Source organism: Homarus americanus, unplaced genomic scaffold (assembly GCF_018991925.1).
Source record: "Homarus americanus isolate GMGI-L3 unplaced genomic scaffold, GMGI_Hamer_2.0 scaffold1225, whole genome shotgun sequence".
Lineage (NCBI taxonomy): Eukaryota > Metazoa > Arthropoda > Malacostraca > Decapoda > Nephropidae > Homarus > Homarus americanus.
Genome location: NW_024722188.1, coordinates 156,624 through 184,598, shown reverse-complemented (window position 1 = coordinate 184,598; position 27,975 = coordinate 156,624). Strand labels below are relative to the sequence as shown.

The following is a 27,975-nucleotide window of genomic DNA, read 5'->3' as shown; positions in this document are numbered from 1 at the left end:
GACACTTTGTCCTTTGCTTGAACATTGTATATGGCCACAAGTCCTGTATTTATGTGGTAACAACACATATTCCACAGCTGGCTGCTTCATGGTCTGTGGCTCGCCACAGCAAGTGATGTCACAACCAATAACAGAGCTTTTTGCACTTTTAACCCTTATGTTTTACCCTTTTTGGCTCAATTTATTTAAAAATATCATTACTGTTACCGCAAGCGGTACATAATTATGATGACATATAAACAAATGTTATGTTAGGCTGTAACTCACAATGTAGAGTGTTGAGATGGTTGAAGATGAGAGGCCCAGAAGGAGGTTGGAGGGTGTGAAGGGAGTTTGTTTATGTATAATTATAATCACCTGACTCAGCCATAGCTGACCAGCCAGGGGACCAGGCTATAGGGTGGGCATTTCAGTATAGCTACCCATATCTTAGAGTCAACACCTACCCTGGCTTCTCTCTAGACTTTCAACACGTAAGTTTAACTAGTACTTATTGTGTACACAGGTAGACTGTGTCATTGTTTTTGTGTTAGACTAATTACATAGCCATGATTGTTATGTTAATATATATTGGATTAAACATTTATGTAAGAGTGCCTATGTATGACTTACTTGAAATACTAAATGAATTGTATTCAACAGGTTTGACCGAATTATAATGTTCGTGTACGACGTGAGAAGTATTATTCATCCTCTAACCGTCTGATTGGCAGTTAAAATTACCATAGTGAATTTAAGTGTTTTCTTTACCCATTGACCTGCCATCGGTAAACCACCAACCCTCTTGAGCAGTGAAAACAACGGCGCGTGAGATGGCGAGCGCTGGCATCTTTACTGTACAGTATTGGGGAGAGCGGTGTAAACAAGAGACTGATAATATACTACAGAGCAATAGTTTATCTGGGATTAAGTGTGGGATATCTGGGGGACAGTTTATAATTGTTTGATAATGTTTTACTAACCCGGCACCAAATGAACCCAAATAATATGGGAATTACGGTGAATTACATACAGGTAGTTCTGCTATAACGCGATAATTGTGTTCTTGTAAAATATCGTGTTATAGAAAATCGCGTAATAGAAATAACAGGGCTTATGGAGAAAATAGGGTTAGGTGCAGATTACTCGAAATCGAAAAAATTTAGTAGTTAGCCTAACACAAAGGATAGCACAGTCTAAATAAATGTTACATTCATATCTAATAATGAAATCATACAGTAAATGTAACACCTTACTTGATGGGGGAGAAGGGTGATTTTGAGGTTGATAAAATCGAGCTTCTCTTCAAGTGTTATATCCTTTCTTTTACGATCATCACCGGGAATTCTATCACCAGAACGCTTCTTGTTGATATTCTTCTTTACTATATTCACATTATTTAAATTTTTTTTTTTTCTAATTTATTTTTTTTTATTACAAATATTAATGATATTCTTTATTTCAGGGGTTTAGATGCATATTTATGCACTTTTTTACAATTTTTACAATTTTATATTATATTTTTCAGTGTTAAGTGGTTGTATTTGGGGGCCTGGAACGGATTAATCCTATAACGAACGAATGCTATAACGAACAAGGTTCTAGAACCAATTAGATTCGTTATAGCATACCCCACTGTACCACAAAATTGGAGAAATAGTAAGCAAAAATCGCGTTATAGCAAACAAGCGTTCGCGTTATACAAATATCGTTCCTAATTCATAAATCGCGTTAGAGCAAATTCGCGTTATCAAAACACGCGTTATAGCAGAACTCACTGTACTGTTGTTATAAAGGGATGGCGGACAGCTAAGATGGAGGAAGTGAGTTGTCCTCCCTCCTCACCTCCTTCCTCTCCCTGGCTATACACCAAATGTAAATTTGTACAGTATCTTAAAATCATTCATATTTTATTCCTATACAGTAATTCATTCGTCGGTAATTTATAAGGAACCAGAAGGGGTTGTTCGATTTTGTTAATTTTACCACAGATGTTCTTATCATTATACAAATTATATATCATATTTTTTCTTTTATTTAATACCTGCACTATATCCCTTCAACATAACATTACATAACATTTTAAAAGTCAGTATGGAGTAAGAAGGAGAGTGGTAGTGCTGTGAGGAGGGGAAGTGGAAGAGACCTTTGGGGTGGGGGGAGAAACTGACCGTTCACCCCAAAAAAGTTTCATCTCCCACTCCTCTCCACCCCTGCCATTCCAACTTTAACTAATTTTTTTTTTTTTTTATTGAATTCATAAAGATATGTTAATTGTAATAATATGTGCTTATTAATGCCTGTACCCTTCATATACAGTACTATACAATACTTATTTTTAAAATGTATCAGCAGTGTAATGATTAAATAAAAAAGTGGAAATTTGTTAATGGCTAAGCCTACCCTCCACCCACCCTCCTCCCAGTGGAGTTTAGGTGAAAAAATTGCCTTATTATTTGGTTTGTCGTGTAATTTTTATGTCAAATTACTTATTACAGTATTACCCCGCCTAACGCGGTTTCACTTTACGCGTTTTATCATATACGCGGTGCCTTGCCAGAGCTGAACTTTCACTTAACACGGATTTTTTCCACATATACGCGGTGAGTGTCCGGCTCGAGACGCTATTTTTAGATTTGCCCCACCCACCACCCTGCCTGACTGCCTGTTTTAGCTCATAAAATTCATACAAATTACCCGGCCAGAATATAATTTACATTGCTGGAATTCTTATAATTTGGTGATCATTTTGAATATAAACATCATATATTTTGCATTAGACATACAAATTTTAGATAAAATTTTTTCTCTAGGTAACTATGTTATCTTTTGTGCAAAATATATGACATTTATATTCAAAATATTCCTGGTCTTACAAGGAATCCAGCAATGTCAATTATATTATCCTAACTTTAGTTTGAGGTATTATTTATTAAAATTTAGTGGTTATCCCACACATCTCCTTGGGACGGTTGGTGGGGGGTGGGGGGAGGGAGGGACCGACCGACCATCTGTTACCCTGTGAAGAATTATTTTTTTTTTTATTAACTGAAGATATTTGTTTTAGCTCATAAAATTCATACAAATTACCCGGTCAGAATATAATTTACATTGCTGGAATTCTTATAATTTGGTGATCATTTTGAATATAAACATCATATATTTTGCATTAAACATACAATTTTTAGATAAAAATTTTTCTCTAGGTAACTATGTTATCTTTTGTGCAAAATATATGACATTTATATTCAAAATATTCCTGGTCTTACAAGGAATCCAGCAATGTCAATTATATTATCCTAACTTTAATCTGAGGTATTATTTAATACTAAATGTTAAAAACTCTGGAAGGGAGGATTGGTGGGGGGTGGGGGGGAGGGTTGGGACTGACCGCGCGGTTGGAAGAGGGGGGGAGGCAAGGTGGGGTACTTTGATTGACAGATAGTGTCGTGAAGATTATTTTTTTTTTTATTAACTGAAGATATTTGTTTTAGCTCATAAAATTCATACAAATTACCCGGTCAGAATATAATTTACATTGCTGGAATTCTTATAATTTGGTGATCATTTTGAATATAAACATCATATATTTTGCATTAAACATACAAATTTTAGATAAAAATTTTTCTCTAGGTAACTATGTTATCTTTTGTGCAAAATATATGACATTTATATTCAAAATATTCCTGGTCTTACAAGGAATCCAGCAATGTCAATTGTATTATCCTAACTTTAGTTTGAGGTATTATTTATTAAAATTTAGTGGTTTTCCCCCAAAAATTTCTCTGAGAGGGAAGAGCCGGCAGTGTAGTGTGAGAGTGGGAGGGAGTTGAGTCCATTATTTGAATGGACATTAACTTGGCGACTGTATTTCTCTATTTCTCTTAAGTATTAATTGTGTGCATGTACCATCATAAAATTAAGATGTTATTTTTACTACAACATAGGTATGTGCCTTCAAAAAGTGGAGTTTGGGGGTCGGGCCGGTTTCTATTGGAATTAATCCCATATGTTCTGTTGTTCACTTAACGCGGATTTCACTTAATGCGGGACCCTCTGGGTTCAATTGACCGCGTTAAGTGGGGTACAACTGTATATATTGTATTTTTTCTATATTGTATAACATTTTATATTATAAATGATAAAACATACACCTTAAGAGGCTGACCCTACGAGAATATGATAATGAATACAGGTAAATAAAATCATTGGTGAAAATGCCAGTGCCAGCTTGCCCCCTTCCCTGCCTGCCTGCTCACTGCCTGCCTGCTCCCTGCCTCCCTCCCTGCCTGCTCCCTGCCCCCCTCACTCCCTGCCTGCTACCTGCCTCCCTCCAATTCACAGTGGCTAACACAAAAGACTGTAAACTCTAGATATGTGTGCATGCATGCATGTATGTGTGTGTGATGTTGTTGTGTTGGGGTATTAATTAATGAATAATAAATAAACAATATTTTATTGTTAATGACAGTATAGTAGTTTGATGAATAGTAGTGACCATAGTAGTATGCTACTATTCATCAAACGACTGTCATTGACGATACAATATTGCCGATTTATTATTCATCACACCCTAACACCAACCACACACCCCCCATATTGTATGACATAAATTGATGCATGGTTAACTGATGCACAAGTGTGTGACTGCGTGGTGGCAAATTAAAAGATCAGCTGTTGAGGAGCGGAGTGCTTGACAACACCTGTGCATGTTACCACTCGTTTCCACTCCATCTCTCTAATTACCCACACCTTTCTGCATTCTCACTCCATGTTTTAAAGTGTTGTGTAACGTAATGTTGAAGGGATACATCGTTGCTCATTTATGCTTACACTTATCACAATCCCCCTAAAAAATACTGTACTTTAGCTTTTGTCTTTATTCAAAACACCTTCAGGTCATGAGACCCACTAATCCCTCATCCAACAATGGGTGACCTGACATTCCATCAGATGGTAAGTAATATGAGACCACTAATCACCCACCCTACCTCCACCTGACATTGCAGCAAGTCAGGTCAGCTACAGGAGACCCACTAATCCCCCACAGCTCCATGGGAGTTAAAATACCAGTCTTTGCTGTAACACACAGCTTCATTCACTGCAGTATCATATAGATTTTTTGTTTTTAAATATATTTATTAAACCAAACTTTTAGATAAATTATTATGGATTATCCTAGTAAAGAAATGGAGTTTCTAACTTAATTAGAACTGCTTTTACAGACTCCGGTAGTTTAGACTCTTGTAAACTTTCCCCAGCACCCAGAAACATTCTGATGATGTGGGCTAGTGTCTGTCTGTGCAAGATGTGCAGTTTAGACACTTAGAAACTTTTCCCAGTAACCAGAAGAATTTCCGGGGATGGGGGATTTATCCATGTTCGAGAAAATCATCTGGTTAACCGGAAATCTCTCACCCACGGAAGTGCTCTGCCTCAATTGTTCAGGCTGTAATTAGCAAATTATCCTTTGATTTCCTGAAAATTTTGGAAAATAGAAAAGCCTAAAACCTATAACAACTTGGGCCTGGCAGCTCATTATATATTTTTTAACATTTCAGCCACAAAATCTCGAGACTTGCTGACTATAAAGAATTGAACACCATCCTTGACCACCGAAGGGTCAAGACGTACCTGGCGCTCCTCTCGGAGCAGCCAGGTCAACTGTTAAGTTGGTCCATACCAACCCCCTCCCCTGAACCCTCCTCCCCACCGGAATATCAACAAGTTCTCGCCAGAAGTTACAATTTCATTTAGGAAAGGAACGGAACCAGTGTTAAACAGAGGTGAACAGTGGTGAACAGTGCTTAAGTCAGTGAGAACAACTCAACAGTAACAGTCGCACCCAAGTTAACCTTCACACAGTGAGGTCCCAGGTACCCAGTGATAATGGCCCGCGAGACCCAACAACAACCACCGATGTGTTAATCCGTCTACGATAGGAAGGCCTGGGACCAAACCTCACTCATATAACACCATCTGTGAGGGAATTACTACACCACGTGTCCCTCATAACACCATCTGTGAGGGAATTACTACACCACGTGAGGTCCCTCATAACACCATCTGTGAGGGAATTACTACACCACGTGAGGTCCCTCATAACACCATCTGTGAGGGAATTACTACACCACGTCAGGTCCCTCATAACACCATCTGTGAGGGAATTACTACACCACGTCAGGTCCCTCATAACACCATCTGTGAGGGAATTACTTACATAACACCATCACGTCAGGCCCCTCATAACACCATCTGTGAGGGAATTACTACACCACGTCAGGCCCCTCATAACACCATCTGTGAGGTAATTACTACACCACGTGGTCCCTCATAACACCATCTGTGAGGGAATTACTACACCACGTGGTCCCTCATAACACCATCTGTGAGGGAGTTACTACACCACGTGAGGCCCCTCATAACACCATCTGTGAGGTAATTACTACACCACGTGGTCCCTCATAACACCATCTGTGAGGTAATTACTACACCACGTGAGGTCCCTCATAACACCATCTGGGAGGGAGTTACTACACTACGAGCTTGCTGTTCAACACCTACATTAATCTGTATGTTCACTGTATGTTCCTTCACCTTTCTCTAATGAAGGCTTTTGTTAAACCACCAATGTATGTAATAAGTCATTTATGTCCAATGTATATTTTCAGCCTTCGGGCTGCAGAACTTTTTCAATAAACCGTCAATTATTATTATTATTATTATTATTAAACAAGGTCATAATGACTTTATTTTGAAATTTTATAAAAGTGCAGTACCCACCAATGTACAGTAGCTAAAACAACTATCTGTGCATACTTTGTGGGAAACAATATGAGACCATGGACGATAAATTTTGGTATATGAGGGCTGTCACTAGTCACACGTAAAATTTCGGAGCATATAGACTCCCACCTGCACAGATAGGTGTTTTAGCTACTGTACATATGCAACTGAAGTTTCAACACAAAATGACCAAATGTAAAGCCATACATGCAGATACACAGATGGACAAATATAATACCCTACTACAGTACAGTACTGTACAAGGGGTGTATATCCTTTTCGTATTCACAATGTAATATAAAATTAAGAGTATAACATGAAACATACCTTAGTCCAAGTGATGCACAAATGTCCTGGCGTACGCGATGAGTTGCAGTGGCTGTTACAGCTAGTATTGGGATTTTCGGGAAGTGCTTCCGCAAGGATCCAAGCCGCCTGAGAAAATATTTAATTCTCAGGCAATGGGTTGTTTATTTGCTATGTCCAATACTCATTCCTTATAGAAAGTACAGAGTTTCTACCTTACTTATAAGTCAACCACCAATATCAATCATCCAAATTGCACACTGGTAATGGAGCCAAGTGCAAAGGTTAAGCAATATTCACCCTTTTTTTTCAATAAGAAATAATGTTCTCCACCTTCCAGTTGTGATACAGTACAGGTCTGTCTTTTTTAAATAAGCGCTCAAAAACCTAAACAATAGTTCTGTATAGACTTTAATAAGCTTTGACAAACCATCACCACTACCATTCACAGCCATTTTCTAAACTTCTGTGGGTTAAACTTGATTACCTGATGGCAGACCTCCAAGCCACATGATCTTTTGTAACCTCTCTTGTCAGGTTCTTTATCTCTGAGGTCATTTCTCATAACCTCTCCATGTTATTCTTGCCTTACCCTTAGTTGTCCTTCCCTTCACATTCTAACTCATTCATCTCTTGACCCAATTGGTCTCCTCCATTCTCTCCATATGCCTGAACCATCTCTACTTTCTTCTGAGCAAAACCTCACCAATACATGTACTCCAATATCCAACTGCCCTCTTTGCTTTGAACAGGGTTTCCTATCTCTCAACATTATAAAGCATGCATCTGACCATTGTCACTTCAGTTCACTCAAGCCTATACTGGACTGTGTATGTCATCCTCTATAACTGTCAATGTTTCATTGCCATACAACATCACACTTCTCACAAACCTGTAAGTAGTCCTAAAGTCATGTCCCCATTGACTGACACAGTGAGCTTCATCAACTGCAAAAAGGGAGATTCCTACTCTGTTGTTCAGGGTGGTCAGAACATCAAAACCAGCTGGCAAGAACAAATAAATGTTTTCTTATTTTTCATTATATTAGAAATTAAATAAAGTAAATGAAAAATTATGTAACTTATCACACATTAGAGATATTACACTTACAAAAATTATCAGTGTATTCCTAAGAAAACTCAGAGCAAGAATGCTGTACCCGTAATTAAGAAAAAGACGGATCACACAACTGTTAATCAAGAACAAGGTACAGTATTAAGTTTCAAAAGGAATTCTAATTTTGTGCAACCTCCCAAAAAAAATTCTACTAGAAGACAAGCCAACCAGGGTTGCATACAGAGATTAAGAGTGCCAATCAGAGATCATCTTGCATAGCACATCAGCAAAAGTGAACTAAATTCTTTATCTGTTGGTTTGGCTGTGCAGATGAATGCGGGTTTTGAAATCATCCTTAAAACTATTACCGCACTGCAAAGTGATAGAATATAATAAATAGTGGATTGATCCTGATATCCCACTTCATTATTATTAACTCTGTATAGCCAGCAAGTCAAGAAGTCATAACCCCAAGCTCCAGGGTCCCAAATTGGGCCAGGTCCCCACTAGGTAGTAGGCAGCTAACAAACAGGGAGGTACTACTGCCTGGGAAAATATTAGAAGCATAATGTGTTGTCTAATGGTAGACCCTGCTGACATATGGCATTACGAAAATTGTGACCAAGTCCCAGTTTGCCGATCTGACTTCTGCCTCATTTACACACAATTGCGAGGTTTCAATTGTTTCTCTTTCTACTGACAACACAACATACATATATCGTTTTTCACTTTTGATATTTTTTCATATTTGTATTTCTTTATGGTTCTTTATTATTATTATTATTATTATTATTATTATTATTATTATTATTATTAATATTATTAATATTATTATTATTATTATTATCATTATCATTATTTTATTATTTTTTATTATTATTATCATTATTTTATTATTTTATTTAAAATTTTGTATTTTTTATTATAAATTTTATTTACAGTACTGTACTATGAAGAATTATTATTATTATTATTACTACTACAGTATTACATTTTGGCCCCCCAGGCCCCGATGTGGGTCAGAGACCTGTGCCCGGGTGGGCTAATCCCCATTAAAAAAAAAATGTGACTGGGGTCTACAGGGTGTCTCATAGCTCATGCACCATAGAAAAATCAATATTTTTTTATATTTCTCTTTTTCAGGTGAAGAAATCATAAGTTAAAAAAGACTGGTCAATGAGGACCATTTATGTGACATAAAAGCTTTTTGAACAATCTTGGAAGGCTAAAGACTTTAGGTGACCCCAAAGGAACAAATCAAAAGGTGTGAAGTCTGGAGACCTTATTGTCCATTCAAATGGTTCTTTTCACCCAATCTTCATCAAATTGTTATGATTCCCTCACCTGAAAAGACTATTAATTTTCCTACTGTGTGCAATATATGAGACTCCCTGTATAATCTGAAAAAATTAGAAAATTAGATTACAGTACGTTAAACACCATGGTCACAGAGGATATCCAGTTGGTAAGAGGGTATCCTAAAATGGGAGAGAGATTTAAGAGTTTTGCTGGGAACATGAGACACTGACCTGTTTATTAACAATGGTTACAAAGTACTTAGAGCTGAATAACCACTCCAGATCCAACTCACCTCACCACCCCATAGGGAGGAGGGATAGATAGCGAGAATCACAGCAACGCTCCCTTACTCACCTTACTCTGTTATGAAGTGAATCCACTTAAGAGCACAGGGCAGGTCCCCCACAACTCAAGATGTAATGCCTCAATACACTGTTTACACAAATACATAGTCACTGAGTCAGAAGTAAGAAATTTGTTAAAAAAGCCACAGAGTGCTGGACTGACAGATGACTCCCTCATGCTAACACCGTATTAACTTGTTACCACACATAATACATGAAAACAAGTACCTACAGTACATGTACTCTCTGTCATATTTGAGTGTCATATCAAATTGCGATCACTCATGACACATATAAGAGGACATATCAAGTGGCCTGTGAACTTCACATTGTGAAGAGCCTCCCAGTGACATATACCCGTACTGTATACAGTAAAAAAAAATGTGGTTGTGTTCAAGAAGTGCATGCACATCTCTTAGCTAGCAAGTGACTGTAACCCAGATGGTGCCAGTGTACCTGTGTGACCTCCTGTATGATAATTTCTAATTTCTTTTATCTATTTTCTTTGAATTTTTAAAAATTATTTACTTTTTTTTTAAATGACGTTTGTGTTATAATATAAATGTTTCAATTTATAGTTAGATTTGTGAATCATTGGATAGGGTAAGAAGTGATTTTTCTTTTCTGCATTACATAAATATGGAAGGGTGCTAACGGTGAGGCAATTGTTATCATACTGTATGGCTCCTGGCACTGAACCCAGCCTCTCAGGGCTAACTCCCCCAAATTCCTCCTTTTGGACACTTCTGTATCTTCAAAACCCTATCCATGCATAGTGAACAGATAAACAAACACTGTCCTTCATATATACAGTAGTACTATATAGTGAACCCTCGAAGATCTGGACTAAAAGGGGGAACCACCTGTTCAAGAAAGCTGGGTCGGTATACACAAAACTTTTTAAGTGCTAACAAACAGTTGTTAAGATTGACATTTTCCTGTTAAGCACTAATAGTACATACACAAAACTTTTAAGGGCCTTAATAATTCTTTTAAGTTAAAAGAACCCTGGAGCACTTTTAAGTCCTGTAATAGTTGTCTGTTAGTTGATACCATGGCGAACCAACAACAACATCAGCGGCGGCAACGCATTTGTCAGGAAAGGAGAGATATATTTAATGAATACAGTATAGTGATTCTGAAGTCATAATGCAATACCGACTGGACCATGCAGGTATCAGGGCAGTGACTGATTTAGTGAGGGAAACACTACAAAGTAAAACTGGGAAGAATAGGGCTCTAACCCCAGAGATAAAAGTGGCCATAACCTTGCATTATTTAGCGACTGGAAGAATACAACTGTGGAGCAGTGATGATTTTGGAACCACTCAGCCTACTATCAGCCTTACTATAACTCAGACACTGAATGCACTAACTGAACCAAAATTTTTTTGTTAGTTTGTAAAGTTCCCACTCACCCAGAGAAAAATTAAAAAAAAAGCAATTGACTCTCATGGTGATTTCCAACCATGCCCTCTTTTTGTCTTTATTATTCAGTAAAGGCTTGAAGCGGCCATGAAATACAGTACATTATTAACTTTTTCTCTTCAATGACATCCACCAATAATAAAGTCCAGTCTGTTGTCCAGTTGGGTTTCCTTTTCTTTCCTGGAGTTGAGACTTCTATTTCCGTGATGTTCATCTTGTCTGCTCCTCAATAAAACATTTGTTTACAAACAGCACGGCAGGGCCAAGCCACTGATCACTATCCTTGGTTAATGTATCCTCCTTCGAACTACATAGATTAGATTTATTTAGTATTTTAATGATCAAAAAGTAAATAAAAGTAAATATTGAAATAAATCTTCATTGAGGTTATTCAGCCATAAGACCATTTTATATGATGAACTCCTGCTATCCTTAGCGCTGTTTAGCAGTACTTAACAAACACCTGTTTGTGCAGTAAAAGTTTGTACGTTAACCTTTGTGTATAACCTTTAAATTTTACTGCTAGCTAACAGAACTATTACAGGTACTCCTCGACTTACGACCTACTCGACTTACGACCACCCGGACATACGACCGCCTCAGTCGTACCAAATATTTTTTAAATTACATACAGTGAACCCTCACTTTACGCGGTCAATTGAACCCACGGCGGCCCTCGTAAAGTGAGAAACGCGTAAAGTGAACAACATAACATATGGGATTAATTGAAATAGAGACCGGGCCGACCCCCAAACTCCACTTTTTCAGACACAATACCTACGTTGTAGTAAAAATAACTTCTTAATTTTATGATGGTATGCACACACAATTAATAATTAAGAGAAATATCAATAATATTAGGTTTTTTAACACTTACATTAGTAGAAAAGATGGCTGGGCACACGGGGATGGTGGGGGTTGGTTCCGAGGCAGAGGGCAGATTATTGGCCCTCACCTGTATCACTTGTATCAATTGTATCACTATCCACCACAGAGGCTTGCAGGGCCTCTTTGTCAAACCCCTCAAAGTCCATATAAGTCCATATCCTCACTATCACTGACTTGGGCCGGCTGTGGTGGGTGGCGGGTGAAGAACTCGGTAATCTTTTGATGACTGGGCGACCTTGTGCTCACCCTGCTTGCGCCGCTCTCTGCGTAAAAGGGTACACACACCGCGGAAAGTGAGCATTCCGTGTTCGGCAGGGTACCGCGTAAACGTGGAAACGCGTAAAGTGGGACCGCGTAAAGTGAGGGTTGACTGTATTTTTGAGTCCCGACGTTAGTGATTGTGCTGTGTACTGACAAAAAAAAATTTTATTTCCATTTAAAATGGCTGGCAAGCGTAAAAGTGAGAGTTTTGTGGTGCTGAGAAGAAAAAGAGACACCCATTTTAGATTTTCTATGTATTATTTTCGCATTTTCGACTTACGACCTGGATTTGGGTCCCTAACCCCGTCATAAGTTGGAGACTGCCTATATGTCATTAGCAGATAAGTTTTGTGTATACCGGCCCTGATTGTCCAAATCTTCCAGAAAATGTACTACAGTCATGCGCCGGTTAACGTCCAACCGAACAACGTCCGATCGCATATACGTCCGTGGCCCCCCCCTCCAAAAAAAAAAAAAAAAACACTTCAGTGACGCCTGCTGGACCACCACTCCATGACCCCCTGACGGAGACACGATGATCCTTCCCATACTGGCAAGATATTATGTGTTAAAGGAATATCCTTCCTTAGGCTTTAGTAAGCATTTGCCTCCAGGTGTAATGTTAACCTACATCTATTGAGGATAAAATCTTTCACCTACAAATTGACAATAACACATTTGCTGTAATCAGGCATATCTAGTTGCCTCAACAATTGCAACCCCAGTTGAAATTGGGGTTGCAATTTCAAATTCTGTGTCATTACTGAGAAATAACGAAGTCTCTGGTGCACTGCACTCTAAGATTAAGAGAAAACAGACTCCGGCGTCCTGAAGCGAGAGAAAACGGACTCCTATGATGGGGGACACAAGCACACACACATGCCACTCATACTGACAGACTTGACACTCACTTACTTGACAAGTTTTACCAACCATTAGTTGTGTACGTTATCTAGTGAATTTAGTCAATATTGTACAGTACAAGTACACTGCAATACAGTGGTCCCTCGGTTAACAATGGACATAAGTGCCAACCTGTACTGTACATGTACTAAAATTGTTATGTCTATTGCAAATATAAATTGTTTATACAGGTATTCCAATAAATCACTATCTTACAAGAATCCCAGCAATGTAAGTTATATTCACCCAGGTCGTTTGGGTGGCAAATTATGAAAAGAGCTTAGTCACTCTTAAGTAATGATAAATAAACACCCAGGCCTTCAGTGCCAACTGTCACATCTTATCTCAAATAAATAAACAAACACCAGACACTCTGTCACCTCACCTTCCGCAACCCCCCCTGCTCCCCCCCCCCTCTTCCCACGCTTGCTGGCTACCTCCCTCCTTGTGTTCCCAGACAAAAGATTGGCGATTTCTTTATGTTTATTTTATATAATATCCCAGACTAAAGTTAGGATAATATAATTTGCATTGCTGAAATCCTTGCAAGACAGAGATTAATTTAAATATAAGCGTCATATAATTTGCTTAAGCTATAAAAAAGTAGTACATTAGTGTACAATACTGTAGTACATTTTATAATATAAATTTTTTCAACTGTTTTTTGGGTAGATTTACATAAATTTCTTCATTTATTTTCATCCATTTACATGCACACACCATATTAATAAAAACGTAAAAGAAATAAATGACCTTAGTGCAAAGCTGGAGTGTACATGTACTAATTTGATTACGGTACTAAAATTGTTATGTCTAGTGCAAATTACAGCATGTTTATATTCAAATTAATCAGCATCTTACACGAATCCCAACAATGTTAATTATATTCACCCAGGTCAATTCACTGGCTTTTTATAAGAGAGAAGCTTAGTCACTTAAGAACTGATAAATATACAAACGTTAGACCTGGGCCTGTGCCAACTGTCAAACGTACTACCTCCCCTCCCCCCACGCCCCCTCGCTCGCTCACTCCCTCCCCTCCCCCCACGCCCCCTCGCTCGCTCACTCCCTCCCTCTCCCCCATCTGCCCAGTGTTGCTGGAAACCTTGTAAAACAGTGAATAATTTTAATATAAACGTCATGTATTTTGCACAAGAGATAAAAATTAATCACCTGTATCACATTACAGTAGTGATTTAAGAGTAAAAGTGTATATGTACGTATATTGTATTCCACATACACGTAAATATAAATACAAAGTTTATGTGATGATCGGACAACGTCCATTTCGGTTAACGTCACGTTTCCAAGAACGTATCTAGGACGTTAACCGGCGCATGACTGTAAATGTATAAAAATGATAAATAATGATACAGTATATAAAACACCAAAAATATAGTACATAATATGCTGACCACTGGGGTTAGTTATAAAGACCTTTTCCTGTGAAAAAGCCATAATTTTAAGCAATATATTACTGTACTCACTTTGTACTCAAATGTACTACACTAAAGGACTACAATTTTTATCTCTTGTGCAAACTATGCAATGTTTATACTGTACAAGGCAAGGATTCCAGCAATGCAAGTTGCATTCTGCTAAGTCTAGTCTTTGACACTGTATAAGATAAAACTTAAAGCCTAAAACTACCTTAACCCTGGCTGGGAGGAGGGGAGAGGGGGAGGCGAGATATTGACAGCCGGGAAGGGAGATTACCAAGTGCGTAGTTATCAGTCAAATATAGGGAGTTAAGTTTTTCGCTTAAAATATGTCATTGAATTGACTTAGCAGAATATAACTTACATTGCTGGAATTCTTGTAAGATAGTGATTAATTTGAGTACAAACATCCCATACTTTTCACTAGACATAAAATTATTAGTTATTAACTTAGTACTGTACTGTACATTTGAGTACAGGTTTGCCTTTAGGACAATTATTTCTTTTACTTTTTTTACAATATGTATTTAGGATGGCGTGTGCATGTTAATGAATAAAAATAGATGAAGAAAGTTACGAATATCTACCCGAAAATTTGAGTTAAAAAACAACCATAACACCTAACAGCTTGGCCCAGTAGCCTGGTGGTTGCAGTGACGAGTCTAACCTGGCTACAATGCCATGATTAATCACTATAAAGCATTATTGTATCAGTAAACTCTAATAATAACAGTAAATCCAGTGAAATATTGCAGGGAGGGAGGAGAGTTAAGTGTAGACGACACTCAACTAGCAACCACTCGACTCACTCACTCACTCACTCCCCTTACCCGTACCAGTCGCCAGGCGTACGATCGAAATCCATACGTAAGAAATACATATCTTGTAGTCTAATTTACCTACGATAACATAATAATAAACAATGCATCATTACTAGACTGAATGAAATATTCCCACAAACAACAATTGACAACTGTTTGTTTCCCACCTCCTCGGGCACCTGTGTCCAGCGCGACTGACTGGTCAACCAGCGCCCACGGGCCTAAAATGTTCTTTGCTCTGTTTTGGGAATGCTTCTTAGGGAGGCTTCTTAGCCCAAAACCCCCCCATTTTTTCCCAAAGCCGGATTTACCGGGTCCGGATCTTCGAGGTTTACTTAAACAGTACTCACTAAATTATAAGCAGACTAAAATTATTTGCATCTTTTTTTTATCTATACTTTTTATCAGTGTGCCTGAGTGACCCTTGCTGTTAGTCGGGTGTGAAAATGACAGACCTCTATGAACTGAGTAGCCTAATATGAAACCTCTCATGAACATACGAGGCCTCACACTTAACTTTTCCCATGAAATGCAGTCCAGAGACATGCATCTTGCCTGTGAGGTTCAGTTGCTGGTAATAAAGTTGGTCCTGCTTAAAACTTTGTAACTGAGCCAAAGCAAGTGAAGAGCAAGTTGCCTGTGAACTGTGACAACCAGGGTTCATTGGCTACCTGCCTTACGCTGCTTCTTCATATCCTTTTAAGGACCGAGATTGTTGTACACTAGATGGCTAATTTTTGGATTAACCCCGGCCTCCATTGGTTAGAGATTCACTGGCTTCCGAAATTTCCAATATTTGCCAGGCATACTCAAGTCATTCAAGACAGGTTAAATTATAGAGAACACTTCTCCTGTGGGAACAATTGTAAACAATCTACTGTATTTACAATATTAAATGTAATGTGTGAATGTAAAAGAAAAACAAACTTACCATCAACATATTCTGGTGTTACATAAATGATTCTGTAAACACCTGCAAGCATATCTGCACACACCTCTCTATTTTTTTGTGCACTTCCAAGAAAGCAGGCTTGGATATTGCATGCCTGAAAACAAAGGGAAATGTTTTAAACATCAAGTTAGCTACGGTTTTTGTAACAGAATTTGGGGAATACAATGTAATTGTAAAATCCTTTTCATGATAAAAAATGACTGGATAGGCATGAAAGCCACCTCTCTCAAACTGAAAGTGCCAGAGCACAATGGTAGTGCTTTTATGATATTATCTTTCTACCTACTGTATAGCCCAATCCTTAATTTCCTGGGGGAAAAGGATTTCCTAAAGATGTGGATGCTGCTCGTTAAGGCCATGAAGACTTAAGAGCTTTTAAATAATCACTCTAATGACCATTCTTTGTCATCATCAATCACAGAAAATATCATTCTAGGTATCAACCAGCCATCAGTGTTCTTATCAAGCTAAATCTTGGTGCTGCTGCTCCACACAAGAAGACTGGACAAATGAGCTATCTACTCTCTTTCAATTACAAAAATGGATTTTAGAGTCAAGTCACAAATTACAATCTACAGTCTTAGAATATAAACCAAGAAACCTATACAAAATCAGTCATGGAAGGAAAAGGAAAATGATTAAAAGAGCGTACCCAAATAAGTTAGGATGATATAAGGTTATGGGGAGCGTCTAGCTGAAAATACAATGAAAATCAGAAAATTACGAAATTATCCAGAAAAATTCCCTGAGGATAGCTGTTGCCTATGGCTATCTGCTGGCGTATTTTGATTGCATAATTCGTTAAATTTATGTAGCTATGCATAATTGTTCTACCCCCTTCATTAAGAGGACCCTTTTGTTTATGTAGCAAAGGCTGTAGAAAGTAATATTGTACCAATCACTTGGTAAAAATTAGTATTTGGCAACTTTCTCAGCTAACTAGTAGTAGGACCAGAGTCTTGTACACCGCAGTTACACACAAAAGTAGAAAGGGAGAGGCTCGTATCTCAGAAAGAGTTTTTCTAACCTTCAAATTCCTAAGTCTCAGCCATTAATGGGCCGATTCTAATAACAAAAAAAATAAGTAGTAGAATAACATATTGTGCATAGCTGAACATATAGATTTTCTTTATATTTGGCTTGGTTTATTATTTGCTGATTTATCTTTAGAAATATTTGGAGGAAAAAATGGTAAGTTAGGAAAAAAATTTATGCACTCAATAGAAAAGCAAAAATCAGAAATATTTATGTCATGTTCAAGAGGAATGAATTGCCTATACTCCACAAGAATTTCAACATAATCTAGCAAAAAATTATGGAGAAATAGGATTTTGAAAATTTATAAAAATATAATGTAAAAATCAGGTATCAGGGATTAGGGATTAGGCAGAACTGATTCAGGGGTATAGCAACAATGTATCTGGTGTCCTTAATTGCTGACAGGAAATTGATTTATCAATTATTAACGAATTTTGTGCTTCAGCTGGACGCTCCCCTTAAACCCACTAACAGTTAAAAATTAATCACTTACAAGCACTATGCCTTTCATACTACTGTTCCACAGCCATGCCTAATTAATCACAAGCCCAGTAACCCAAAATATTTACCACACAAGTACACTCGCTGCTTACCTTCAGAGCCAACACCTGGTCCTGCATAAGAGAAATCAGTGGAGATACTACTACTGCTACTCCACCACTGTACACTGCTGGGAACTGATAGCACAGACTTTTTCCATATCCAGTTGCCATCACTACACAATTGTCTTTACCCTAGAATAAAAAGTATTTAATGTTAGATAAGTCTTTAATATCCATTCACTTTATGTTACAAATTGAAGGGGTGTTTGTGGTGTGAAAGAATATTACCAGTTTCCCCTTATAAAAATATTACAGTTGTACCCCACTTAACGCGGTCAATTGAACCCAGAGGGTCCCACGTTAAGTGAAAACCGCGTTAAGTGAATAACAGAACATATGGGATTAATTCCAATAGAACCCAGCCCGACCCCCAAACTCCACTTTTTGACGACAAATAACTATGTTGTAGTAAAAATAACATCTTAATTTTATGATGGTACATGCACACAATTAATACTTAAGAGAAATAGAGAAATACAGTCCCCAAGTTAATGTCCATTCAAATAATGGACTCAACTCCCTCCCCCTCTTCTCACACTACACTCACTGGCTCTTCCCTCTGAGAAATTTTTGGGGGAAAACCAGGTATAGTAATAAATAATTCCTCAAACTAAAGTTAGGATAATATAATTGACATTGCTGGATTCCTTGTAAGACCAGGAATATTTTGAATATAAATGTCATATATTTTTCACAAAAGATAACATATTTACTCAGAATAAACTTTACATCTAAAATTTGTATGTCTAATGCAAAATCTATGATGTTTATATTCAAAATGATCAGCAAATTGTAAGAATTCCAGCAATGTAAATTATATTCTGGCCGGATAATTTGTATGAATTTTATGAGCTAAAACAAATATCTTCAGTTAATAAAAAAAAAAAAATATTCTTCGACACTATCTGTCAATCAAAGTACCCCACCTTGCCTTCCCCCCCTCTTCCAACCGCGTGGTCAGTCCCAACCCTCCCCCCACCCCCCACCAATCCTCCATTCAAGAGTTTTTAACATTTAGTATTAAATAATACCTCAGATTAAAGTTAGGATAATATAATTGACATTGCTGGATTCCTTGTAAGACCAGGAATATTTTGAATATAAATGTCATATATTTTGGACAAAAGATAACATAATTACCTAGAGAACAATTTTTATCTAAAAATTGTATGTTTAATGCAAAATATATGTTGTTTATATTCAAAATGATCACCAAATTATAAGAATTCCAGCAATGTAAATTATATTCTGACCGGGTAATTTGTATGAATTTTATGAGCTAAAACAAATATCTTCAGTTAAAAAAAAAAATAATTCTTCACAGGGTAACAGATGGTCGGTCGGTCGGTCCCTCCCTCCCCCACCCCCCACCAACCGTCCCAAGGAGATGTGTGGGATAACCACTAAATTTTAATAAATAATACCTCAAACTAAAGTTAGGATAATATAATTGACATTGCTGGATTCCTTGTAAGACCAGGAATATTTTGAATATAAATGTCATATATTTTGGACAAAAGATAACATAATTACCTAGAGAACAATTTTTATCTAAAAATTGTATGTTTAATGCAAAATATATGTTGTTTATATTCAAAATGATCACCAAATTATAAGAATTCCAGCAATGTAAATTATATTCTGGCTGGGTAATTTGTATGAATTTTATGAGCTAAAACAGGCAGTCAGGCAGGGTGGCGGGTGGGGGGTGGTGCGAATCTAAAAATAGCTCTCGAGCCGGACACTCACCGACACTCACCGACACTCACCACACTCACCGCGTATATGATGAAAAATGCCGCGTTAAGTGAAAGTTCAGCTTTGGCAAGGCACCGCGTATATGCGAAAACGCGTTAAGTGAAAGCGCGTTAAGCGGGGTAATACTGTAATGTAAAAAATTGAGTAAACAACAGAGTAAATACATAATATTAATATATACTCTAGAGGCACTGAAAGTCTCCAGGACAGTAACTGGTTGTGTTCTAAAATTTCTTATTGACACAATGTTATAAATGGTATTAAGATTCGCAAGCCAACCCACAAAAGCCAATTTCACCTATAATTAAACTGAAAATTGCTATGAATAATACAGGCTCAACATGTAAAATTCAGTTGTTAGGGGAACCATACACTTTCACAATTATGCCATGTCAAAGGTTCACATGATGGCCTGGAGCCTAACCTACATGAGTCACACCCATACTATGGTGTTTGTGTAATTTACATCTTAAATTTATTTTTTTGTCATTACAACAATCTCAAAAAGGCTAATATAAAAGATATCCCAATGGATCAATGAAGAAACATATTTCATGTATTGGTCAAAGGCTGAAAATGGTCAAGGACCTGATGGTTCCCAAGTCAGCCCAGAGTAAAAATTCAGGTAGACGAGAAGAAGGGAAAAAATTCATATGTTCCAAATTCATTATCATCAACATCACCAATCTGTGACCAATTTTGGTTTAGCATGGGTAGAAGGCTCATTAGCATGATTGAAAAAGGCTGCTATACTAGGAATGTATTCTAACCAACCCTACGAAGGTGCTAAGGGTGTAAAGCATGATTAGGGAACATGTACAGGCATCCCCCGCGTTACAGAAAGGGTTCCGTCCCTGGAAAATTGGCTCCTCGTGGCGATGCCACGCTTGGCGGTAGCAAACACCAAGAAATCCACACCAAACAAATTATCATTTTATACAAAAAATTATAATTTTATATAGTGATTTTTTTTTAAATTGTTAAAATTTACCCCAATTTCCGTGAGGGCAGATTTACGGGCCGTAATGCGAAAGTATCGGTCATAATTTACAAGTTCCGTAAGAGCGAAATTCCGTAACCTGGGCTTCCGTAACGCAGGGGCTGCCTGTATAAATAATATCTCCGTTAACCAGAATCCCTCATACCCAGAACTCTCTAATAGCTGGAATTCAAATACTATGCTCATAATTTTTCTGGAAAATTCCCTAAATCCCAAGTTTGGAACAAATTCCGGTGTTGAAAATCAGGAGCATTTTCTGAAAATTGTTAAAAAAAAATTTTTAAATCTATCCAAATTTTTATTTCTGGGTCTCGGAGAAAATATTGATTATGAAATAATGCACAATTACCAGAACATCTGAGAAAATTGCAAGAGAATCACTCCAAACCTTTCTGCTCAGGGCCCGGGGACAAGTGTTCCCTGTGTTATGAAAGTTTGCATCATGTTTAGCCACATACTCACATGGTTGGTGCATGGGTGGGAAAACCAATGGCTTGGGTAACGCTGGATTTTTCTGCTATGGGTTTATTTATAATTACTGTACAAATATAAATATTTCTTTAAATGTACATAAATTACTAAAAATGTAAAATAATGCAGTAATAAATCAATGTAATTCTGAGCTGAGCTAACGAGGCAAAGGGTGAGGTGATGGAGTCAGGTGGTGAGGTGACATGCCTAAACACTTACACAGCACACACATTAACAGCACTACTAAACCATTGTCTTATAACATTTTACTTTATAATTTATATTTTAAAATTAATTAATACATGATAGCTCGATTTGGCTACTTTTGCACTTAGACAACTGATCATCGAATAAACCAGGGCATATGGGGACACATTATACACTAGTGATGTCACAAAACTTTGCAACTGCAACCACAACTGCTGAACAACTGTATAAATTATCACAACCTGTACTCAAATGTACTAAGTTAAATACTAAAAGTTTTATGTCTAGTGCAAACTATGGGATGTTTATACTCATATTAATTGCTATCTTGCAAGAATTCCAGCAATGCAAGTTATATTCTGCTAAGTCAAGTCAGTGCCATTTTATAAGTAAAATACTTAAACTCCCTGCCTTTTATAATCCTTGAGCCACTGACAACTAATTATGTGTTAATCTCCCCTCCTGGCTGTTAACACTCCACCTCCCAACCAGTAGGGGATTAATGGGATGAAGGTTGCTCAAGGCCTACGCCCGTATTATTAAACAACATCTTCCCTTGAGGAGGGTCGTCATGTTTCAACCTGAGTTTTAAACTAAATGAGTCCTGAGGGACACCGCAGTACTGTACTTAACGGGGTGGTGTAGCGGTAAAATTAACTAATTCCAATATTATAAATTAATTTTATTGGAATTAGTTAATTTTACCGCCACACCACCCCATTAAGTACTGTACTGCGGTGTCCCTCAGGACTCAATTAGTTTAAAACTCGGGTTGAAACACGACGAACCTCTTCAAGGGAAAATGTCGTTTAATAATATGGGCGTTAAAGTTTTCTCTCAAAATTTCACAGACTTGATTTAGTAGAATATGACTTGTATTGCTGGAATTCTTGCAAGATAGCAATTAATGTGAGTATAAACATCCCATATTTTGCACAAGAGATAAAATTTTTAGTCCTTTAGCATAGTATATTTGAGTACAAAATGAGTACAGTAATATGCTGCTCAAAATTATGGCTTTTTCACAGGGAAAAATCTGTAAATTTAGCCCCAGTGATCAGAATATTATGATATCAAATGTTACAAAGTATTTTAAATAAAATCTTTGTTTAGTCCTGTACAAAGAGACTTGGGGATAAAAAGTGTAATAATTTGAGCTTATTAATACCAGTACCCTTCATATACGTACAGTAAAATACTTATTTTTTACCTTATTATTCAGCTTGACATTTAAGGATATCATATTCACTAGCGTAGCTAGGGGGGGGCGGCGGTCACGCCCCGGGCGCACTTTTGGGGGCTGCACTTTTGGGTCTGCTCATCACCCATATCTGCAGCTACTGGAGACGTTAATCCTTCCCTTTGTATCGGCGGCAAGTTAATCCTTGTCGTGTCTGACCTAACACCTGACCCACATCATCACGGCCACGTCATGAGCTACGTACACCCTTGCTATGCGCCCCCCACCCCGCCACACACAACCTGTAACCTGTTGAGGATTAAGGAAACAACTTCAAACAAGTACGCCAGTGAGCTCATGTGGTGTGGGTCAGGTGTTAGGTCAGACACGACGAGGATTAACTTGCCGCCGATACAAAGGGAAGAATTAACGTCTCCAGTAGCTGCAAAACCATGCAGTCTCGGGTCATATCAGTTCATGTACAGCCGACCAATCCACCAGTTACAAGCAATTCACTTCAGTTCTCCACAAGTCTCCATCGTGACAAGACGAGGGGAGGCTAGACGACTTTTAAGTTCTCTTGTGTTTTCGATCCAGTTATTTACTTCGTTGGAAGACATAATACTATAAGGTAAGAAATATTAAATTATTGGTTAAAAAATATTGATGTGACTTTTGCTGCGGTACTGATATTAAATATTAAGATTTTGTTTCACAGCATTGTGATTTTATACTAAGACACTATCCTCACTGGGGTACAGACAAAAGCCCCCCCGACAAAAGCCACCCAGACAAAAGCCCCCCAGACGAAAGCCACCCAGACAAAAGCCCCCTACTTTGATCGGGGTGGCTTTTGTCTGACAACAGTAAGGCAAACTATTTAATATATATATATATATATATATATATATATATATATATATATATATATATATATATATATATATATATATATATATATATATATATATATATATATATATATATATATATATATATATATATATAAAAGAGTGAGTCACTGTGCAATATGTATTTTTGTAGGGTCACAGGGGGCAACTCAGGAGGAGCCAGTGCCACACACTCTAGCTACGCCACTGATCATATTGGAAACATCTCAGAGAATTTATTCGCCATTATTGTATCAAATACATCTCTCTAACACAAATATAAGTTTATAACAAATGTTGTGAGGAAGAGAGAGAAGGATCCATTGAAATGTGACCACCCCCCTCCCCCATGCAAAGGGTCGTCTCACTGATTGTTTGTCAGTAAATACTGCCTCATTCATGATACAATATTGTTTATTTGTTCTCCATTAATTAGTAAAGATAAGGTACTGTAATAATCTGTGCTTATTAATACATGTACCCTTCATATACAGTACAGTACTATGTATATACCTCCTCGGTAAAAAATAATGTCATTCAAGACATCTTCAGGTCATAAGACCCACTAATCCCCCACCCAACAATGGATGACCTAACATTGCATCAGGTCAGGTAAGTAACATGACCCAATAATCTCCCATCCAACCTCCATCACAAGTGTTAAGATGTGATTACAGTTATATATTACAGTGAGTTTAACAAAGTGTCTGCCTACTCTAGGCTAAAGATGACAGGATCTACTGGCGAGTACAATATATACAGTAGTACAGTGGGGTATGCTATAACGAACGGATTCTACTACGAATATTCCTATAACGAACGGTTTTACCTATAAAATTGAGAATGCTATCACGAACACAACTCCTACAACGAACACGGATGAATACGGGACTATTTCGTCTGGCGCATGAATATTGTTGTACCGCGGCTCACAGCAAGAGCGTCAGGCGCCATATTGGTTTCATTATTGTAGTCAGTGCACCACTGAACTTGTTGAAATTTCGTCTTTTGATGTGAAATTCGTGTTTTTTTATAACTATTTTGTTATACAAGTGTACAATTGTAACAATGAATCGTCAAAAGCGAGTAGAAAGCTAATAACCAGAAACTATGAAAGAAATTATAAATAAACAGACAAAGTGCCTGTAGACAGTCACCAAAAAGAGGGCTAGGAAGGATGACTCCTCTCTTCCACCTCTTCTCCATAATTCTCCTCCCCCCTCCTCCTCTGCCTCCTGTCCTGCATGCTGAACAACACTAAGGTAAGATAATGTACTGTATTTTTTAAAATTTCCACAGAAATTTTTCAGTGTTAAGTGGTTGTATTTAGGGGCCTGGAACGGATTATTCCTATAACAAACAAATGCTATATGAACGAGGTTCTAGAACCAATTAGATTCATTATAGCATACCCCACTGTATACATTATTATGTTTACAGTATGAACAGTGGCGTTTGCGTAAATATAAGCTCCTACAAGCTGCAGCGTTTACTCTTAGAAAATACTACACTGTCTTTGCTGTAACACAACTCTATTCATGCCAGTATCATATAGTTTTTTTTGTAATATATTTATTTAATCAAGCTTTTAGATAAAGTTTTCAAGATTATTTTCATAAGAAAAATTGGTGTTTAACGAAATTAGAACTGATTTTTATTATTTCGTTATCAAAATTTCTTTTTTTTGTAAAAAAATTGGAATTCCATCATTATATCATATCGAAATATTTCGTTTAAGGATATCTTATTGAAACGTTTGGTGAGAATTTATTAAGGATCATTATGATATCAAATTCATCTCCTACCTCAATTACGCTTGAGTGAGGAACTGACCGCATGACCCTCCACTCACCCCCCACCAAAGGTTTGACTTCCCCACTCGCAGCCCACATTACCCACACTGTGCTACACACACCAACACCACCAACACATCACACACACACACACCCTCCAACAACCACCCACACACACCTTCAACACCACCCACCCCATCACCCACACCCACCATCACCCACACCCCACAACACCTACATCACCCACACCCCACAACACCTACACCATCACCACCCACACACACCCCCTCCAAAATCACACCACCCAACATCACACACACCCCCAACACACTCCAGGTTGTAGTCCCTAAGCTCCTCGGCGTCACCATAGACAACAAACTAAATTGGAAACCACCACGTCAGTGAAGTTGTCAAATCCTTCAGTTTCCATCTCCACCTCCTCCATGACTCAAGTCCTCGGGTTCCTGCCCCGAGCTTCTCGGTGTTTACTCAACATTCATACTTCCCAAGCTCACCTATGCCTCCCTACCTGGTCTTCCTTCTTAAATGCCACTGCGTAAACAGGGCATGCAAGATTCTTCCCCTTCCTACTCCACATATCAAGAAGCACTCAACACACTGACCCTCTCGGCTCTCACTGACCATCACCACGACCTCATCTGCAAATTGTGGCTTCTGCACCATCCTCGTACCGGCGGCTCCTACTACCTGAGATTCCTCGCCGAGAATTGCTGATCGACACCTAACCGCATCCAGCCCACTTGAGAGCACAGACAATCGCTAAGAACAGCCAGTCCCAACCATTGAAAAAATTATCAAAACATGCAATCAACCAGTGTATTCATTCCCAGTCAATCTTACTTTTTGCACTGTCACTATGTTGAAATGCCCTGTAGTTTGAGCTTCTCCCCACCTAGTTATTATATATCATATTTGTATCATTTATGTTACTTGTATATTATTTGTAAATCAAGAGACCCATTCCCAAATTATGTAACTGCATATTTTCAGCCTTCCGGCTGCCATGCTCTTTCTATAAACAGTTAATTATTAATTTTTATTATTATTACACACACACACACTCCAACAACCACACACACACGCCCCCCCCATACATACACTCCAACAACACACACAACCCCATACATACCCTCCAACAACACACACCCCCCCATACATACCCTCCAACAACACACCCCATACATACCCTCAACAACACACACACCCCCATACATCCCTCCAACAACACACACACCCCCATACACACCCTCAACAACACACACACCCCCCATACATACCCTCAACAACACACACACCCCATGCCCTCCAACAACACACACCCCCATACCCTCCAACAACACACACACACCCCCATACCCCCTCCAACACACACCCCCACATACCCCTCCAACAACACACACACCCCCCATACATATCAACAACACACACCCCCATACACCCTCAACAACACACACACCCCCATACATGCCCACTCAACAACACACACCCCCATACATACCCTCCAACAACACACACACACACCCCCCATACATACTTCCACTCAACAACACACACACACCCCCCATACATATCTCAACAACACACACACACCCCCATACATACCCTCCAACAACACACACACACCCCCATACATACCTCCAACAACACACACACACCCCCATACATACCCACTCAACAACACACACACACCCCATACATACCCTCCAACAACACACACACCCCCCATACATACCCTCCAACAACACACACACCCCATACATACCTCAACAACACACACACCCCCATACATACCCTCCAACAACACACACACATACTACCCTCCAACAACACACACACACCCCATACTACCCTCAACAACACACACACCCCCCATACATACCCTCCAACAACACACACACCCCATACATACCCTCCAACAACACACACCCCCCATACATACCCTCAACAACACACACCCCCATACATACTTCTCAACAACACACACACACCCCCATACATACCCTCAACAACACACACACCCCCATACATACCCCTCCAACAACACACACACACCCCATACATACCCTCTAACAACACACACCCCCCATACATACCCTCAACAACACACACACCCCATACATACCCTCAACAACACACATACATCCCCTCAACAACACACACCCCCCATACATACCCTCAACAACACACACACCCCCATACACTACCTCTCAACAACACACACACACCCCATACATACCCTCAACAACACACACACACACCCCATACATACCCTCCAACAACACACACACCCCCCATACATACCCTCTAACAACACACACACCCCCATACATACCCTCCAACAACACACACCCCCATACATACCTCAACAACACACCCCCCACATACATCCCACCAACAACACACACCCCCCATACACCCTCAACAACACACACCCCCCATACATACCCTCCAACAACACACACCCCCCATACATACCCTCCAACAACACACACACACCCCCCCATACATACCTCCAACAACACACACACACCCCATACATACCCTCAACAACAC

At 38.5% G+C, this 27,975-nt stretch overlaps 1 protein-coding gene across 1 annotated transcript in view; it reads right to left on the bottom strand.

Moving 5' to 3' along the window:
- Positions 1–27,975, bottom strand: part of LOC121862228 (Werner syndrome ATP-dependent helicase homolog) — a 64,458-nt gene that overhangs the window by 12,828 nt on the left and 23,655 nt on the right. Inside the window, exons 4-7 of the mRNA XM_042360316.1 lie at positions 18,094–18,234; positions 16,442–16,556; positions 7,964–8,075; positions 7,093–7,200 (exon numbers count right to left, since the gene is read on the bottom strand). Coding sequence (XP_042216250.1) covers positions 7,093–7,200; positions 7,964–8,075; positions 16,442–16,556; positions 18,094–18,234 — 476 coding nt within the window. The remainder of the gene's footprint in view (positions 1–7,092; positions 7,201–7,963; positions 8,076–16,441; positions 16,557–18,093; positions 18,235–27,975) is intronic.